General features: G+C 36.7%; 2 protein-coding genes and 1 long non-coding RNA gene across 3 annotated transcripts in view; 1 reads left to right on the top strand and 2 right to left on the bottom strand.

Annotated features, from left to right (window-relative positions):
- Positions 1-2,506: 2,506 nt before the first annotated feature.
- Positions 2,507-10,146, bottom strand: dsela (dermatan sulfate epimerase like a). The gene has a single exon (XM_056476374.1). The coding sequence runs from the start codon at positions 9,387-9,389 to the stop codon at positions 5,826-5,828; it is 3,564 nt and encodes a 1,187-aa protein (XP_056332349.1). The 5' UTR covers positions 9,390-10,146; the 3' UTR covers positions 2,507-5,825.
- Positions 10,147-10,734: 588 nt separating this feature from the next.
- The window catches only part of tmx3a (thioredoxin related transmembrane protein 3a), a 12,239-nt gene continuing 3,889 nt past the window's right edge, over positions 10,735-19,084 (bottom strand). The window contains exons 5-16 of the mRNA XM_056466718.1: positions 18,787-18,832; positions 18,614-18,694; positions 18,374-18,473; positions 16,643-16,720; positions 16,495-16,561; positions 13,476-13,574; positions 11,778-11,835; positions 11,622-11,675; positions 11,481-11,537; positions 11,274-11,403; positions 11,127-11,195; positions 10,735-10,954 (exon numbers count right to left, since the gene is read on the bottom strand). Coding sequence (XP_056322693.1) covers positions 10,736-10,954; positions 11,127-11,195; positions 11,274-11,403; positions 11,481-11,537; positions 11,622-11,675; positions 11,778-11,835; positions 13,476-13,574; positions 16,495-16,561; positions 16,643-16,720; positions 18,374-18,473; positions 18,614-18,694; positions 18,787-18,832 — 1,058 coding nt within the window. The 3' untranslated portion in view covers position 10,735. The remainder of the gene's footprint in view (positions 10,955-11,126; positions 11,196-11,273; positions 11,404-11,480; positions 11,538-11,621; positions 11,676-11,777; positions 11,836-13,475; positions 13,575-16,494; positions 16,562-16,642; positions 16,721-18,373; positions 18,474-18,613; positions 18,695-18,786; positions 18,833-19,084) is intronic.
- On the top strand, positions 13,865-17,182 carry LOC130236132 (uncharacterized). The gene is made up of 3 exons (XR_008838443.1): positions 13,865-13,933; positions 14,185-14,245; positions 15,971-17,182. It is a non-coding gene; the product is annotated as an uncharacterized LOC130236132 (long non-coding RNA).

A 19,084-nucleotide genomic window follows, 5' to 3' on the forward strand; every position in this document is an offset into this window, starting at 1 on the left:
ACTTCATTTCGAGCTGTGTTACACACTGCATGGAAGGTCATTTTCAAAAACCCATAATAAGGGCTTTATAATTTTAGACGATGAATTAGCTAAATGCTAATCAAGCTAAATCATTTTTGTTTGTAGAAATGAAATTGTTCATAATTGTTCACAGAACATTAATTGATGTTAACAAATACAACTGGATTTTAATATTGTGGCTTATTAGTAAATGGTAAAATGAGCATTAAGTAAAATTAGTAAATACTTTAGCATAATATTTTTATTGCTAGTGAGGTATAATTCAGATTTTAAAATTGCAGTGTTACCAGATCATGCATCACATGGTTGAATATGAATATGTTTTCTTGTTATTATAATAATAAGCTTGTAACACGTGTAGGGAAACTTTTTTATTTTCTCCATAAGAGAAAATGTTAAAGGTCCACTGATCTCTACACCAACAAAGCCTCATCACTTGGTTCCCCCTGGACACCAGAGAGTGCGGCAGAAAATCCGTCAGCCCTAAAAGAGCTTGTTGCTGAAATTGATTAGCATTTAGATTGTATCTAGTTTGATTCAAAGGAGGAGAGGCTACAGATGGTTCGAAAGCAGCAGATTTAGAAGTAGATTTCTGAAAACTGTCAGTAATTGGATGCATTTACACGCAACTCGTTCCTGTTTTCTTTTAGGCCCGCACATCCTCCACCCACATTGTTTTAAATAAGGGACCCGGGTCTGTTATCTAAAGTCCTGCCATTACTCACCATTAATATTTTTAGCTCATAGTAGCAACAGCGCATTTATCTACTTCATCAGAGATTCCTCTTTTGGGAAAAAGGCCCGAACCACGACGTCTGATCTCAGATACTAATTTTATCATATGATACATTTATTAGTATAAATATAACATCCACTAAAAACCGCATGACTATAAACCAAATGAAGTTCGTTCATCTTCCCCTTCCCGAAGCCCATGTGCATTCTTCATCGCAATGGATAATTCTACAACATATTCCTATCAGTATGCTCTTTCCAAGGGCTTGACATTAAGAAGAATAAATAGCACTGGTTTCACAACACCACCTAATTCATCAAAGTCGCTGCCACGGGTACATGCCCAGTGTGAATGATCAAACACTGGCTGGGCTTTTGGCTCATGCTGAAGGCACCGGTGCATTAGAAGGCATGAGAACTGTCTGCTAATCAGGAAAACTATCAGTCCCTTTCATGAGATGCATTAAAAGGCCACGGTTCTAGAGTTTCAATACAATAATCCGAAAACGAATCAATTTTCTGGCAAAATCTAGTGAGCTACCGAACATCAAGGCATGTTTTTTTTTTTTTCATTTAAATGCACAAGCTGTTACTGAAACGCTGAATGTAATTCACAGTCACTGTGTGGCCCTTCTGAATTAAACACATTTGCAAAGCATCAGGTTAGCGCCTTGGAAACCACGGTAAGATTCACAATACATCACACCGCTCAAGGCCTGACTCATCTCAGCCTTATTAGTGTAAATGACAAGTCTTTTGGAGTGCAAAGAGGAAACGTGGAGTTGGCACCAATGAACAAGATTTTTTTCTCCAGTTCTTAGGTGATTTGATGCTGATTGTAGTGAATTACTGGATACTGATAAAACATTTCTGGTCATGCGTATGTTGTGGGATCTTTATTTATCTGCTGCCCTCTGCTGGAGACTTTTTATGAGGAATTCTAGGTTTTGAACATGAAAATCTTCTTTTGTGAGGTCTGCTGTTGAATTTTAACCAATTTTAAGCATTAGAAAGCACCACCATCTAACACTGTTTTAACTCTAGTGTGCTTTGGGAAAGTGTAATTCAAAAAACTGTGTTATTCACCTAAAAGCAAAAACACACACAAAAAATGGGAGAAACATTTATGTACTTTAAGTAGGAAAAGAGCTTCAATTTTTAAGAAAAAACAGATATAACAAGATAAAAATGTTTATTATAAACCTTATTATAAACACCAAATTACCTCATAATTTACTCTCCCTCATGGTTTTAAAACTTAATGTTACTTCTGTTAAGCACAATTTTTATTTCATGGTCGTGCATCACCTCACAAAAGCTCATCTTTTTTGCTTTAAATAGATTAAACTTTTTGGCATTTATGGTTATTAGAAGAACCTTTAATAATCTTGATGAATCTCCATGAATCCCCCCACCCCTAATAAAAAGGCCTGAACCACAATGTCTGATCTCAGATACAAATTTTATCATATGAAACATTTATTATTATAAATATAACATCTACTAAAAACCACATGCTGGTGACTTTTTATGAGGAATTTTTGGTTTTGAACCTAATAACTATTCATTATGCTTTTGTGAGAAGAAGTTTCGTCTGTTGTTAAATTTGAACCATTTTTAAGCATTAGAAAGCACCACCAACACTCGTTTAACTCTAGTGTGCTTGGGGAATGTGTAATTCAAAAATCATAAATGTGAAAAAAGAAAAAGTGTTATTCACCTAAAAGCAAAAGCACACACACACAAAATGTAAGAAATATTTATGTAAATGACACAACCAAATTGTACAGCTTACAAGAATGTTTTAAATTATAAACAATAATATCCAGTATTACCTCATTACTTATTAGCTGAAAATTTACTCTCCCGTGTGGTTTTAAAACTTTATGAGCACAAAAAAAAAGATCTTTGAATATATTACACCCTTAAAAAACAAATCTTTATTTGCATTTATGGTTCCTTGAAGAACCTTTGATATCCATGAATCTTTCACTAAAAGAAAGACTTCTATAGCATCACTTTAAACCCCCCCTTTGTTCATCCTGGCACCTTTAAAGAAACTACAACATTAAGGTAGATTAAACTCCATTAGCAGCTTTTTTTGTAAGAATTTTTTGAACCGTTCATGTGTACCATACCAGAACTATGTGCTCATTAATGAACTGCCACATTCAACTTAATACAGTTTGATACTGTGACACATTTATCTGCTAAAGACTTATCAGTTAACATCACATCCATTGTACCATTCTCGCACTTCCTTTTTCAGTAATCGTATACAAGAGATGCTGAGACTGCTTGCACTATGCATTGAACTTAACATTCTCAATATAAACTCTGTTCTACGAAGAATAGCATGTCAATACCATTTTATTTTAAAACGCATGCTGTGCGTAAAGGAATAACACCGAAAATAAGACTACACAAACGCTAGACTACAGGCTTTGCAAATGTTTTAAAAGTATGAATTGTCATTATTTTCCTTCATTTCAGTTATCCCACGGTGATGATTACACTCCATATGCATGTGGTGCCATGGAAAATCCATTTGCATTGTGGCTTTTAAAACATTTCACATTAGTAGTCTATTTAAACTGCATTTAAATAGTTCCACATTAAGATAAGAAATATGATGCTGTGTGGTTTTACTTGTTTGGGATGTTAAATGTTCCATTTATGATCATATCGTGTGCAAAAGAAGCCATTTGGGAACAGTAAGACAGATTTGCTATTCATATTTGATATATACTTTATATAGCGATGCATAGAAACAACAGGAAAAATATTCACATTGCAAAAAAAGATAATAGATGTGTAACAACATTTTCCCTTCAAATGAGAAGTTATTTGATTGTACAGTCACAAAGTGAACACTGTTTGCACTTGTAATTATATTCTCTTATAATACAGTAGCTAAGTAACTTTTTTAGAAATCATAAGGCAGCTTTACAAGCATTACACTTCTAAATGCAAACAATGCAGTCTCTTGGTGAGGAGAACTTAAAATTACATTCAGTTCACTCACAATGGCATAATTACAATCGCATGCATCTCACATAATAACACTGTAAAATACTGTTAGCCACCCATATGGTGGAAAACTATCATCTTTGTTTTCCAGTCAAATTGAATATGCCTCTGATCCAAGACTTGCATCTGTTTCTCATCTTCAATGGTGAGCAATATCTTTTTGTCTGTCCTTTTCACACTTCTAAACGATCAAGTCTCAATTTTGTCTGTTAGATTGCAGAATATATACAGCATAGCTAAGTACACCCCATTTTGAATATTTTTATCCATTTCACAGTGAATATAGGCAATGTATTTTGGTGCATTTAAACAAAACAGATTTATTAAACAGATATATTTATTGAAATAATATTTTAGTAACCAAACATATTTGGAAATTGAAAGATAATACAATTAAATTCAAGAAAAATATTGCAAAAAAATTTCAACAAAAATTTCCTTTTTTATTGCTTCTCTTGATTTTCCCTCTTTTTAAAATTTGTATTTAATATTTTTCTATAACATATACATTTGGGTGTTCTAATTTTTGGACAGTTATCCTAAGTTATTTTGTTAGATAAGCTCCAGATCTGGCTTCAGTACTGACTAATCTAATGTATATGCACAAATATCATTTTGTATAGCTTCCATGGTTTTCGCTACATTCATTCTTCCATGGCGGGGCGCGACACTAAAATTCATCCCGCCATGGCTACATTTTGGATCAAATAAACTAGAAATTCCAAGAGTTCAGTCAAAGCAGGGTGAATCGGCTTTCAGCTACTACGCCCCTCACTGCTGGAATCAGCTTCCAGAAATGATCAGATGTGCTCCAACATTAGGCACATTCAAATCAAGACTGAAAACACATCTGTTTAGCTGTGCCTTTACTGAATGAGCACTGTGCTACATCCGACAGATCGCACTATTCTATTTTTCTCTTCTTTTTCACTCTTTTATAACACGTTTTATCTGTTTTTATACTTATTTATTTTTTTTTAACCATTTTTATTATTTGTTTTTATTTTTCTTATACTTGTTTCCTTTATTCCTGTTTGTGTAAAGCACTTTGAATTGCCACTGTGTATGAAATGTGCTATATAAATAAACTTGCCTTGCCTTGCCTTGCCTTACATTACAGCTTCTCATTCAAAACATTCAGTTGTTGTTTTTTTTTAATAGCCGGTTATAATCGCACCAAAACATATTAAAAGGTAAGTGAATTATAACAGTGTGAACTTTTCTGTAACCGTAGTAGTGCTGTGTGTTATTTGTTTAACCCTTTATGGTGACATGCTGTCTGACTTGACTGACTGACTGACTGACTGACTGACAGATGCGTGATGCATGAGGCCAGCAAACACGACATCGCTCTCAGTTAAGATGAAAACAGTTTCCATAATTATACTTTATAGATAAAGTCGATGGCTCTGCATATAATGACTTTATCTTGCTGGAGTTTATAGTCGTTTCACTTTATTACAGGAAGCATTAATACCGCTCTATAGGTCTGTTGGAGACATTCATAAATATTCCTAGCAAATCGAATAAATGTTGGAGACATACTTTATACATAAACGAACTAAATCGCACTTCAGCAGCGTCTATTTGAGAGCACACAAGAAAATCTGCGCTTGAGCAGCGTATATTTGAGGGCGTGCAAGAAGTTTTGTGGACGAACAGAGGAAATCGGCGCACAAGCAAAGAGATTTGCATGCTCGTATTACATAAATGCGATCGCGACATGTAATACTGCGCTCACGACATTTGTCATTGAAATAACGACATAGGTAGTTGGTAGATTTGTGTAAAAGACCTGCCACCACAGCTAGAAAAAAATCCTAGAAGAAACACTGCCTTCCTAATAAAAATATGAATTTAAAAGAGAAATTTGTGAGGGGTGTACTTATACATGCTGAGCACTGTAAACATTGCCTAAAAATAGTGGAATCAGAGCATAAAACATTTGGTTTTGAAAGCAATAATCTGTCTGCAAAAAGACAACATTTGAGGAAATCATTCTGACACATCAATATAAATCAGTATTATCTTTAAAATATTTATAAAAAAGAATGACTGACTGTGTGTCTTTTATAACCCAGCCTCTCCATCACAGGCCAGCATGTATCCTCAATGAGTTTAATCTCATCAGCGGCCATATTCTCCTTCCACATGTTGACTTTGGCTGGCGATATATCTCCTTCATATATCAGATTATACAAATTTGTGGAAGTAGCATATGTCAGCTGGTTTAATGCAGCTGGTGCAACTGGTATTCCAAGAAAGTTATGTATTGTTTTTGCCGTCTCCTCGGGAAAACTTACAATGTCCTCGAATTTGACTATAAGGTAAGTCTGTGTGGGGAGGCCTGAGCTCACCTTGAGCCCGGCTGAATTGTGAGCCAGCCATAGCTGAGACAGCAGCTGCACAGGGTTGGGATCTGGCTGGGAGAGAATCATTTTTAAAGGATGGAACTGTGAGTCTAGTGTAGCACAGCCCTGATCCATACTATCAGCGTTCCTCTTAAATAGGGTGGTGATGTGCCTTTTTATATTCTTACGCATGTACAAGCTTGGTTTGCTTTTGTAGAGCATTAGATAAATCCATGCACGTGGGTCTCTGACCACATGAAGTGAGCGAAGTGAATGACCTATGACCTCTTGGAGATAAGGCAGCTTTAGGAACCAGCCACCAGTGCCCAAACTCATCACCGGTCTGGCGTTTGGGTACTTAACCAGGTGCTGCCTGAGCTCTTGTATGTATACCATGTCCACAGAAATACCCTTTCCTCCTAAAGTCCTTGATTGTTCTGAAAGCAACATTCTTCTCTTTCTTTGTGTTTTTACTTTGACATCATCCTCTGCTTTATCATTGATCTGGTGCAACTGAATATTCTGTAGGTGAAGTTTCACATTGTGAATTATGGAGTGAAACCATCCCTGAATGACTCGAAATCGTCCATTTTGCGCATCTTCTCTGGACCACTCACAAGCATCCAGCAGGGAGCTGAAAGGAGAAACGGGCAACCGCAGGTAGGCAGAAGGGATTCTGAGGTATACAAAGTCTGAGCTGTTATCAAAAAGGTGCTGAAGGATCTCTGCACCCGAGCCAGGCATGGATGTGATTGTGATTACGGGGAGGACATCAGGGATGCTAGAGTCTGGTGCATCATATATGCTGCTGTCTTTTGACTTACATAAGAGCTCTTCGCAACCATAAAAAACAGACAAGAGTTCAGTCACCCACAAAAATAGCACACAGACAAGAGTGCAGTGAATCAGCATATTGAATGACACATGAAACTTCCTTTTTTTGATTACAAAAGCTAGAGCAAAACATAAAGTCAGCATTGCAGAGATATTAACCAGAAATCCGAAGTCAAACACAAAATCTTTTGTGACTTGACCTGCCAAGGTTTGAATTCCCCTGCCAAACTGAACTATTCTTTGGTTGTCCTCTGTTTTAGCAAATCCTGCAAATCCCAAGTAGCCATGTCTGGCCTCAATGTCAGCATAGTTTGTCACAACTGACACAACAGTCTCGGTGTCGTTAAGAGTCACTGATATCTTTACTCCGTTTTTACTGTTGTCAATGAATCTGCAGTCTGAGACCTTGACATGAGGGCCATGCATCAAGTAAGCCACCCTTGTGATGGGATTCTCCATGTGAAAGGTCACATTTACGAACTGTGTCCATCTCTTTTTGAATTCGGCAGCTTGTTCAGCTTCTTGTATCCTGGCAACAGGACTGGATCCTTGCACGTCCAACCAAAACATTTTGTAATGTGCGTCCCACACATCCATCAAAGCCCCATTGTATTTCCCAAATGATCTGTGAGGAACGTACCTGAAATCAATGTCTAGGTTGTGAAAAAAGGCACTGAAAGAACTGAGAGGAGAGTGCTCGTGTTTTTCGATGTGATCCAGTACAAGCAATGTTTGAGAGTTTAGAAGTACAAGTGACCTATACACACTCTTTAGCTTCATGGCAGATGAATAGGCTGACACAGACTCTCCACTCACAAATAACATGTCCTGATGTGACACAGCATAGATGACCTCCCCGGCTGTATCGCCGACTTCCTTTTCTCCCCATCGTAGCCACTTTGAACATTCCCCCAACTGCCCTTCCCATGGCTCATTACACTGACTGGTGGGTGAGGGGGCAAATACCAGCACATTATTAAGATAGCTGTACTTAGGTCCATACAAGGCCTCAGAGACAAACACCTGTCCATTTGGTGCAAAAGTGAAGGAGTTTTGATCAGGGTGCTCGTGCCCTGGGTTGAAGTTCATCCAGCCATCTACCCAAGAGTAAGGTTGAGCGTGGACTATATCGTAGACTGCTCGCCCTCCTAATTTTGCAGATTTAAATGAGACAAAGGTATTGCCCTGAGCTTGAGTTAACCCTGCTCCATATGTCACCACACCCCAGTTGGAGAAAATATGCATGGCTGCTTTGTTAAAGTCAGACGGAGGCTGCGGAGTTAACTCAGAATCATACCATATGTACTCTGTATGTAAAGTAGCCCAGCGTTGAGCTGCTGATTGCATCATGGGGCCATCTTTAGGACGATGCTTCCTAATTTGCTCTGCCAGCCAGTTTCCTGAGCCATTCCGGAGCACGTATGCATCCAGAAACACAAGCTGGCTCTCTGGCCCATAGAACCAGTTGTAATTGGAGTCCGCAATGCCAACAGTTCTTTGAAATCCAGGAAGCAGAGTGGCGAAGTAAAACATAAAATGAGCTCTAAGCCAGTTGTTCTGCACGTTGTCTATCTGAAAATGACGTAATGCTAAGTAAACATACTGCGTGATGGATTTCGCCGTGTAGCTACCATATGCAACACCCTCATCAAGAGAGCCATCGACGATGTGACTGAGGAGAAACATGGTCTTTTCCATGTAGTTCACTGATATTTGTTTCCATATCATTGTCTCTGGATCATTATGTTCCCCTGCCACAAGAGCACCAATTAGGATAGCTAGTATGTTAGTTGTCTGGTGGTTCTGCAGGAACTGCTTTCCCCATCCTCTGTGCTTGGAGAGCTCGAAAAGCTCCTCGGTAACAGAACGTATTTTTTTGAGATATCGCAATCTTCTCCGGGTGTCAAGAAAGGGGTAAATGAAATCATATGCTGTGGCAAAACCAGTGAGAGAGTGGGCGATCGGAACCTCATCATTTGGAGCACTGGACACCATCCAATCTGGATATTCCACCATTCTGTCCATGTACTCAATCAAAAACTGAGAGGCGGCAGCATCCTCAGGTTGAAGCAGGCAATATAGTGCAAGAGGAGGCAAATTGTTGCCATAAATCTCATTCCATTTCTTGCCGAAATCCTCATGGTTCACTGGAGGCTGGTAAACAGCTGCATTAGATAACATAATAGAAACAGCATTTCGAATCACTTGAAATATGCGTCTATGTGTAGTGCTGGCCCTCTTTTTCATTAAACGCACCTCTGTGTGATCAAAGTATAGCTTGGGGTGAAGGTGTTCTGACAATGTGGCATTGTCTCTTTGGTGCTCATTCAGAGACACATATCTGTCTGAGGCAGATGAAATTCCTACTGCCAAGACACAAAGCAGAAACGCAGACCTCTGCATGTTCTCCATGACCATGATACAAGAAACAGATGTGGTGCTTTTCTCTTCGAAAGCTCCTCCTCTGAAGCGCCCAAAAATGTTTTTATTAGTCCAACTTGTACTCACATGTCGGGCTGCAGATATTTTTCATTTTCATGCACAAAAAGTGTCCATATAGAAGTATGTGTAGCGAATAGGAACCATTCACATGTCTATGAGAAAACATGCTTTAAATTCCCATATATGGACATCCGTGAAACTTGATGAACCCACGCAAAACTTCCTAATTTGTTTGAACGCGGTTGTTTTTGTCTGAATATAAATGTCATCATCCTCGCGGATATTTAAAGCGTTATTTGAGCGAAGTGACAACGGAAATGTCAAAAATGCAGATGTGTCAAAGAAACTTCCGTTGTTAGTATCCTGTTTCCCGCGAGTCTTGTGGAGTTTTCCAGAGAAAGTTGCTGCGTTTGTCAGTAACTCTTCACAACACCATGTCACTGTTAGCACCCTTTACTCAACTTGTGACACGAAAAGCGAGATAATCCATTAATCCACTTTGAGGTGAGGGAAACCGCTTGCTGGGACGATCCTATGTGATGATGTTTTCTCTTCAGGCATACGACCAAAGAACATAAGCAGAGTTCATAATGCTTACAAGCCATTTCAATGTCTCTTTGTAGGTTTAATGATAAGATTTTCTCTATCATATTCTTCGTCCGCCACAGATCTGGCTCATCTTCATCAAGGCAAATCGTTTTTCCCATCTTCCTAGTTATCTAGTAGCCTAACTATTGCTTCTGCATTGGTAATTTTTAATGTGGTCAACAGATGGCGTCATAATATCACATTGGCTGGATTTATTAACCAGTGTTTTTATCACTTGATTTATAAATGATTAATCAAATGGAATTACTATCTACTATAAAGTAGTTTAATAGATATGATTTATTGTATTAGAGTCATGTTGACTTTGAAGCAGAGAGTGTCCTCTTTCACTTTCAATGTTTTCAATTCTATTCAAAATTGCTTTATTGGCATGACTGTAAGTGATACAATGTTGTCAAAGCTTGAAATATGAGGACAAATATAAAACTACAATAAAATAAAAGAATATAAATAAAATATCATAATGATTTAAACTTAAATAAACAATGTAAGTTATATTATAGTTATATTAATTTGATTTGCTTGTTTCATATGGTGGAATCTATAAAAATAATGCGTCATCCAAGATATTTCAACTTTATTTGATAAATAAAACAATCACAATATCTTTGATGCAGACTAGGAAACAAATTCATAAAAAAAAAATGAAAACCGTATTACATTTTATGATACTGTAAAGATTAACACAATGCAAAGTAAACAAACAGTCCATGTTAATCCTCTTTCTTTGCTTCTGAGGTCTTTTCTGTGCTGTCGGGCTGCGATTCTATTGCCTTCTTTGTCTCCAAAGCAGGGCTAGCTGTAGCTTCTTCCTCAGGTTTCTCATCGTGCGCAGGTACAGCAGTACATGTAGCATAGATAACTAATACAACTACACCCACTGGCAGTCCAAGCAAAAAACAGGAGAAGACCGGTGCTGTCTCGACCATCGACTGGGATCAGGGAGAGTTATGTTAGTTACTAGGACAACAGTGACCTAAATATTAGCCTCAAGTAAATATTTGATGAGGATGTGATCAGCCGTGTGTTTTGGTTTTTGATGTGTTAAGCTTTTTGTAAATATTTGGGGGGGGGGGATGTAAATCTAGTGTTAGTCAGCCTTACCATCACAGTATTCTTCCCCTTATAGAAAAATCTCTTAGTGCACTGCCAAAATCCATTTCCTCCAAGGAGCTGATTAGGGAGAAAAAGGGAATTGTATTAAGGAAATATGACAAAGCAGACAGAAGACAGCATTCTTGTTCCGCATACCGTTGTGCTGCCATCCAGAACACTGTTGAGGAACTGAAGCAAATCCTCAATGGTCTCAATGTTGCTTTCGGGTAGATAGTATCCATCAATGGACATGTTCAGCACAATGATGGAAGGCATCGCAACTTCTCTGAGAAGAAGGAACACATTTGTGGCGATTATATATAAAAACATGAAATCAGAACGCTGAAATCTGATTCAACTCACCCCATAATTAAACCGTTGACATATTCGTTACCATCCACATAACCAAACTGGAAATCACTATAGGAGAAAGGAAAATCAACATTGTCTTTGTTAAGAAATAACTCTTGATGCTGTTTTTGTTCGTACAAATGTGCTTCTTACCTTTTATAATGGTCTCTGTATTCTGTAGACACCCTTTCCATCAGAGTTTTGTACCTAAAGAGAGCAATTTAAAGTTTTGGAAATGAAGTAATGAGAAAAATCCTGCCAATTGTCACAACTCGGAGACTTCTGTGCATATTTTCTAACGTTGTTTACCGAATGCTTTCTTCAGATGGATTTTTCTCATCTACTACTGCCAATGCCACCAGTTTACCTATCAGGGATGTGTGAGAAATGAACAGCGACACAACAAATTATGCATGCACGCAAAGCTCACATAATCACAATCTGTCAAAGCATCGTTTTCACACATAAAAACTTGCCAGAAAATCATCATGGCTGTTATGTTTTATCATCAAGTGGCAGAAATATAGCAATCACTCAAATTAGTGTTAAAGTTTGCTAAAAAAAATATTAATTTAAGAAAAAAAAAATCTATATATACAATATATATGTATATATATACACATACACACCCTCACCGGCCACTTTATTAGGTACACCTGTCCAATTTCTCGTTAATCCAAATTTCTAATCAGCCAAACACAGCAACTTAATCCATTTAGGCATGTAGACACGGTCATGATTATCTGCTGCTGTTTAAACTGAGCATTGAAATAGGGAAGAAAGGTGATTTAAGTGACTTTGAACGTGGTATGGTTGTTGGCGACAGACGGGCTGGTCTGAGTATTTCATAAACTGCTGATCTACTGGGATTTTCACACATAACCATCTCTAGGGTTTACAGAGAATGGTCTGAAAAAGAAAATATCTAATGAGCGGCAGTTCTGTGGGCGCAAATGCCTTGTTGGTGCCAGAGGTCAAAGGAGAATGGCCAGACTGGTTAGAGCTGATAGAAAACCATTTAACCACTCAAATAACCACTCGTTACAACCGAGGTATGTAGAACAGCATTTCTGAACGCACAACACATCCAACCTTGAGGCGGATGGGCTGCAGCAGCAGAATACCACACCTGGTGCCACTCCAGTCAGCTAAGAACAGGAAACAGTTTGCACAGGCTCACCAAAATTGGACAACAGAAGATTGGAAAATCATTGCCTGGTCTGATGACTCAATTTCTGTTCAACATTCGATGAAAGGGTCAAAATTTGGTGTCAACAACATAAAAAGCATGGATTCATCCTGCCTTGTATAATGATTCAGGCTGGTGGTGGTGGTGGTATAATGATGTGGGGGGTATTTTCTTGACACACTTTGGGCACATTAGTACCAATTAAGCCACAGTCTACCTGAGTATTGTTGCTGACCATGTCCATACCTTAATGACCACAGTGTACCCATCTTCTGATGGCTACTTCCAGCAGGATAACCCGCCATGTCATTAAGCGCAAATCATCTCAGACTGGTTTCTTGAACATGACAATGAGTTCGCTGTACTCGAATGGCCTCCACTATCACCATATCTCAATCCATAGGATGCGGTCAAACGGGAGATTTGCATCATGGATGTGCAGCCAACAAATCTGCAGCAACTGCATGATGCTATCATGTCAATATGGACCGAAATCTCTGAGGAATTTTCCAGTACCTTGTTGAATCTATGCCACAAAGGATTAAGGCAGTTCTAAGGGCAAAAGTGGGTCCAACCCGGTACTAGTAAGATGTACCTAATAAAGTGGCCAGTGAGTGTATATATATATATATATATATATATATATATATATATATATATATATATATATATATATATATGTATATGTATGTATGTATGTGTGTGTGTGTGTGTGTGTGTGTGTGTGTGTGTGTGTGTGTGTGTGTGTGTGTGTGTGTGTGTGCGTGTGTGTGTGTGTGTGTGTGTGTGTGTGTGTGTATGAAGAAAAACAAGCATACTTAGTTCTCCCATCTGGTACAGACTGTAGCTATCAATTTGGAAGTATGAAAGAAAGCGTTCTCGATTTATCCAGGAAGACAGGTCACCGTCAATAAATTCTATAGAAATGATAGAAAGAAAACAGAGAATAAACTTAATACATTGTGTACTTTTAACAAATTAAATGTCATCATCCGGCCTGTGCAAGCATTATGCAAAGCACTCAGAAATGTTTAACCTAAAACCTTTAATCGCAAAGACACAAATGATCTTTCATGTTATTATCAAACAAAGTGTTTCTGTTCACTCAGTGTGCATTCAATTATGCAAAATATGCTACTTGCACACAGTCAAGCTGTTGACTCAAAGGGTGTGCATTGGATGATAGCCCAGACGAAATGTTCAGAATAAACCATATGACAGAGGAGAGCTGGAACACTTCACTGCGTCTGACTTCTCATCATTTCATATACAAATGGTAAGAAAATGATCACTGTAACTATAATGGTCTACAAAAGTATTGTTTCTATATATGCTCAAGAATCTGTGCAAAACACTGGGTAAGTACAGTACTTTCAGCCTCAATTTTGTTAATGTTAGTAAAGTAACCTTGATTCTAGAATTGTTTGCTGTAATGTACCAAATGACAATAGGAACCTGTGACCTGAGCTATTTTTGTAATTTTTGCGAGCATTGTCTTTTACTGTTTGTTTCTGTTTCTGTTTGCAGAAGGACTACCATATGATAGCTGTTCTGAAAAGTGACCATTTAATAATGTAAATGATGTCAGGTAAGCATTTTACTTTATTGCCTATTGATGAATCGCCTGCAAAGACAAAAATATTACAAACATATGTCTTTGGGTCAAAGACAAGACATCCCATTTTGGTCTCTGCATAGAATTTAGTAAATTTACAAAAGTCCTTTTATATACATAGAATGACATAACTACAAGTAATATGCCTAATATAAAGTCTGAAATATCTTTTGTGAAAATAAAATATGGGTGGAACAATGTCATTCAACGTAACAGGTGTATTTACTGTATATTTAACAGTTAAAAACTGTGAATCACAAAATAATAACAGTTTTTTCTTCAGTGTGTATTTTCACTAGTTTTTAACTATTATTTTCCTCTGACGGATCAGCTAGTAAAACGACAATTCAATTTGATCATTTTCTTGTTCATCTGCCTTAATTCAAGTCCAGCCCTTATTAGACACAGATTTAAGTAGAAATTTGGTCTGGTCTAGTTTAAAATACTATAGCGATGTATAAATAAACAATAATAATGGGCATATTCTAACCGGTTCATGTGAGTGACAAAGCAAATGTTTTTTTAATCCTATTTAAAATATTATTAATTTAATATTAGTTATTATTAATATTTAATTCCAATCTTACTGTTTTATTTATATACATAAACAATTTAAAAATACATTATTATTTTCACACTTATTTGTTTAATCAGAATATAATATACTGTTAAATAAACTGTATAAAGCATTTAAAAGTATTCATTTGTATATTTAAAAAGTTATTTTTATTTCCTTTTTTCCAAATTTTTATGCTAATTTATTAAACATTTGACTGCCATCACCCATTAAGAAATCCATGAAATAATTGTAATGATCTTTCGAATCCGCCTCTTTTAACAGTTTTTTTTTCTCCAGAAAACCAGGGCTCCTACTGGATATTTTTGTACCCATATTTTTATATAGATATGTTTAATAAAAGTTTTTTTATAGACATAGTTTGTATGTAATTATTATTAATAGTTATTCTATTTTGTACTTTATTAAAATATATAAAAAAAGTAAATGATTGTACAGAATTGTATTTTTTTAATCATTTAGTTATTGTATTATATTTGAGAATAGGAAAAACGTTGTGGTTTGAAGCATAGTGATAAAGTATAAAGTTATAAAATATTAAAGAATTATTAAAGAATGGGTATTAAAGAATTAGTTAGTATTTTACTAAAGTTGTTTTACAATACAATATCACAGCAATTTTTTATTATTTTGCGCTAGTGGCTAAAATCAAATAAATTAGTATGATCTCATTTGTACACTTTCATAAATTAAAAACGCTCCAGAGATGTTTTTCTACAATAAAGAGATTATACAAATTCAAACAAATTAGCCACCAAATCGTGTCATTCAAAATAGTCCATTTAAATTAAACAAGACACATTTCAGTATTCAGAGAAAGAAAATAAAAGCTGTATTACACTCTTATTACTGTGATCCTTAAAAACCCTTTTACGTCTTTGACCTTTTCACAAACAGGATTTGTAACGTGCGCTTAATAAATGACAAGATGTCCAAGCACAAGCTTATTTCTGCTTTTCACATATAACAATTATGTCACATCATACTTGAATGTGACACTTTTTAAATGTTTTTTTTTTCTTTTCTTTATTCTATTCTGAAGTCACATGGAGTTATGAGCTGTAATTTGATCCTTATATTTAGGTTTTTTAAATTCTGATAAAAATCTTTGTTTTTTTTAGGCAAACAAAAAGATGTTAAAGCAAACACATAATTTCTCCTTGGAAAGCCACATTGTACACTTTGTTTTTTAACCTCGCTCCATGGATGTGCTAACAATTCATGTCATGGAGGACTCCTCTGACAGTGCCGTGTTCCGGGTCCAGGTTCAGTGTGCTGACACTTTCCTGCTAAACTACTGGCTCCACAAGACCTTCTTCAACAACGGGGAAGTCCAGCAGATCAACACCCTGAGGACAAACGGCTGCCGTGGGCTAGTGTTTGTTTTGAGGGTGCTGCATCGTTCTTCACGCCTCCCTAATTCCCATTACTGGTGCCCTTTTCTAGTAACACTCTGCCTGGATGCCCTGGCATTTCACTACCACCTCCCCTCTGTGCCCCAGTGGAACGGCACCCTTCGAGAGGCGATGAGAGGAAACAGCCTGGAGCTCAGACGCTGATATACTCGAGGCTTTGCTGTTTGCACATCCTGTTAGTTTCAGATATTTGCTTACAAAAACGGCGCACTGGAAGTAGCTCATTTTACCGTTGTAGATGTAGTACGTGCCGTCTTTGAACACTGCAACGACGGGAACATCCTGCAGGGTGACTGCCTATGGAGATGACCGGTTATGAGTTGTTTGTGAAAAAGATAATCAGATTATTTTAGAGATTATTTTACAGAAACATCTTACCTTTGGAAGGATTTCCTCAGAGGCAGTGAAAAAATATGTGTGGACAATATACTCAGTGGCAGCTTTATAGTATTCTTTCTGTAAAAACAAATAATAATAACAATGAAATATAAACTTGTAGATTACATTTCAATAGCAGTAGAATATGAACCATTTTATGTGTTTACCTAGTAATAAATACATGTAATATACATTATAAAATAATAAACTTCTTAATAAAGTAGGCCACTTTTAATTTTTAGAGCCCTTAAAAGGATAATCTGCCCAAAAATGAAGGCAATCGAAATGTTTATGGAAATTTCGTTTGTAGAAAATTAAAGATTATTAGCTGAACCCATTGGAGAGAAGAAAGTTAAATAAAAATACAGGCAAAACAATGATAATCCCAGAGGTTTCTGGTAAGAATTGAGTTCTTATGAACTTAAACAAAACTGAACATTATTACCTTAAGTCCACATCCTTTTGCAAATTGCCCTGGGCATGTTCACAATTTTGTTCGGAGCCATTTGCCCTCTCATTTTTGACTTTCAAAGTGCAGGTACCCATTGACTTACATTTTATGAATCAAATTTTATGAATTATTTAAATGTTTAACCCAAAAAAAAAAAAAACATTTTGGATACCCTGAGGATGAGTAAAATAACAGCATGTTAATGTTTTGGGGGTGAATTATGTATTTAACATTTCTACTAACATTAAATACATACAAGACTTAGGTTTACTGACAAAGTACATGATATTTCTGAAAATTATTATGATTATAGCAAACTGTAGGTGTGGTTATGGCTATAAAGGTTATGGTTATCTAAGTCTTTTGGAGTAAGGTTTTGGCTATGGTTATTAATCACATACAAAATAGTACAAAAATCCATCTATCAAAGGGGTTTCCAAACTCGGTCCTGGAGGGCCAGTGTCCTGGAGAGTTTTGCTCCAACCCTAATCAAACACACCTGAACCAGCTAATCAAGCTCTTATTAGATATAAGCTGCATTCCAAATGGCACACTATGCACTCATGCACTATGTACTTATGCACTTACACATTCAACAGCATAGTATACGTATGTAGTGTCGTCCTAAATTATACACTAATGTTTTTTTATTAAGCGGAAATTCAAACCATTTCCCTGATGACGTTTGACAAATCAGTGAAATAAATGACCAAACTATCAAATAATACCTGCTATGAGTATAACCGCATTCACCATCAGGAGGCGGCATAATCACTCTCGTAGGAGAATTTTGCTTTCACAATCCAAAATAAATAAAGTTATCTAACATGTGCGCCCGATAGCTCCGCCCCTTCCGCTACGTGAGCAAACCTGCGGTCGACGAGTGCGTGAAGTGTCCATCATTCCACACTTCATTTTACCAGTTGAATGAGTGCATTATCCGGGTAATTAAAGTGCACTTATTATTTTTAGAGTTTTCAGTGTGAACGCACTACTTACACTATTTATACTACAAAATGGCGTAGAAAAGTGCATAAGTATGCGATTTGGGATGCACCTATACTTTCTGGCCAAGTGTGTTGAAGCAAGTTAGAGCTAAACTCAGCAGGACACCGGCCCTCCAGAAACGAGTTTGGACATCCCTGATCTAATATGAAACATGACCATAAAATCAACTCCTACTCTGATGCCTGTTATGTAGCATTTGATTCCTATTACATCGAAATTCATCTAGTGTTTGTATATAAACATGACCAATATTCTTTTTTCATATTCTTTACCTTAAGGAGCGAGTCCCCTCCAATGTAAACGAAGATCAGATCATGACGACTCATAACATGCTGGAACAACTGAACACTGGAGAGTGGTCTTACCACAGGTCTAGATTTATTTAAACAAGACAAGAGGAAAGCATGAAGAGAATTAAAACTACAGCACTGACATGAGACTAAAATCTTTGCAGATAATGACAGATACAAGACAATTCGTTATGGTGAGACTCGCTCCAGAGAAATAATTACCCAGAAACTCTATTGGTGAATTCAATAATAGCATCCTTTGTTCTTGGCCCTTTGTAGTCAAAAGAAAGATCTCCTTTAAACCTTAATTAAAAAACAGAACAGAGTCAAATACATCATTCATACAGTTTGAACAATTCTTGAACAATTATTAATTATTAATATAATTAACTCACAGTTTTATGGTTGGATATCCACGAATATTAAACTCTGTTGCAATACCTAAAAACAGAAATCAGGTCTTTATGTTTGCTATATTTCTAATATTTCGAAATATTTGGATATAGCAATGATAAGCTCAAAGTTAGCTAATTTAGTTTAGTTTAATTAAAATTTGACAGGACAGGGTATTGCAGCACAATCGCCTGAAACGTGTCAAACACACACTTGAATCATTCATTCATTCATTTTCTTTTTAGATTAGTCCCTTTTTTTAATCAGGGGTCACCACAGTGGAATGAACCGCCAACTTAT

The sequence above is a fragment of the Danio aesculapii genome, chromosome 2, assembly GCF_903798145.1.
Source record: "Danio aesculapii chromosome 2, fDanAes4.1, whole genome shotgun sequence".
In the NCBI taxonomy this organism is placed as follows: Eukaryota; Metazoa; Chordata; class Actinopteri; order Cypriniformes; family Danionidae; genus Danio; species Danio aesculapii.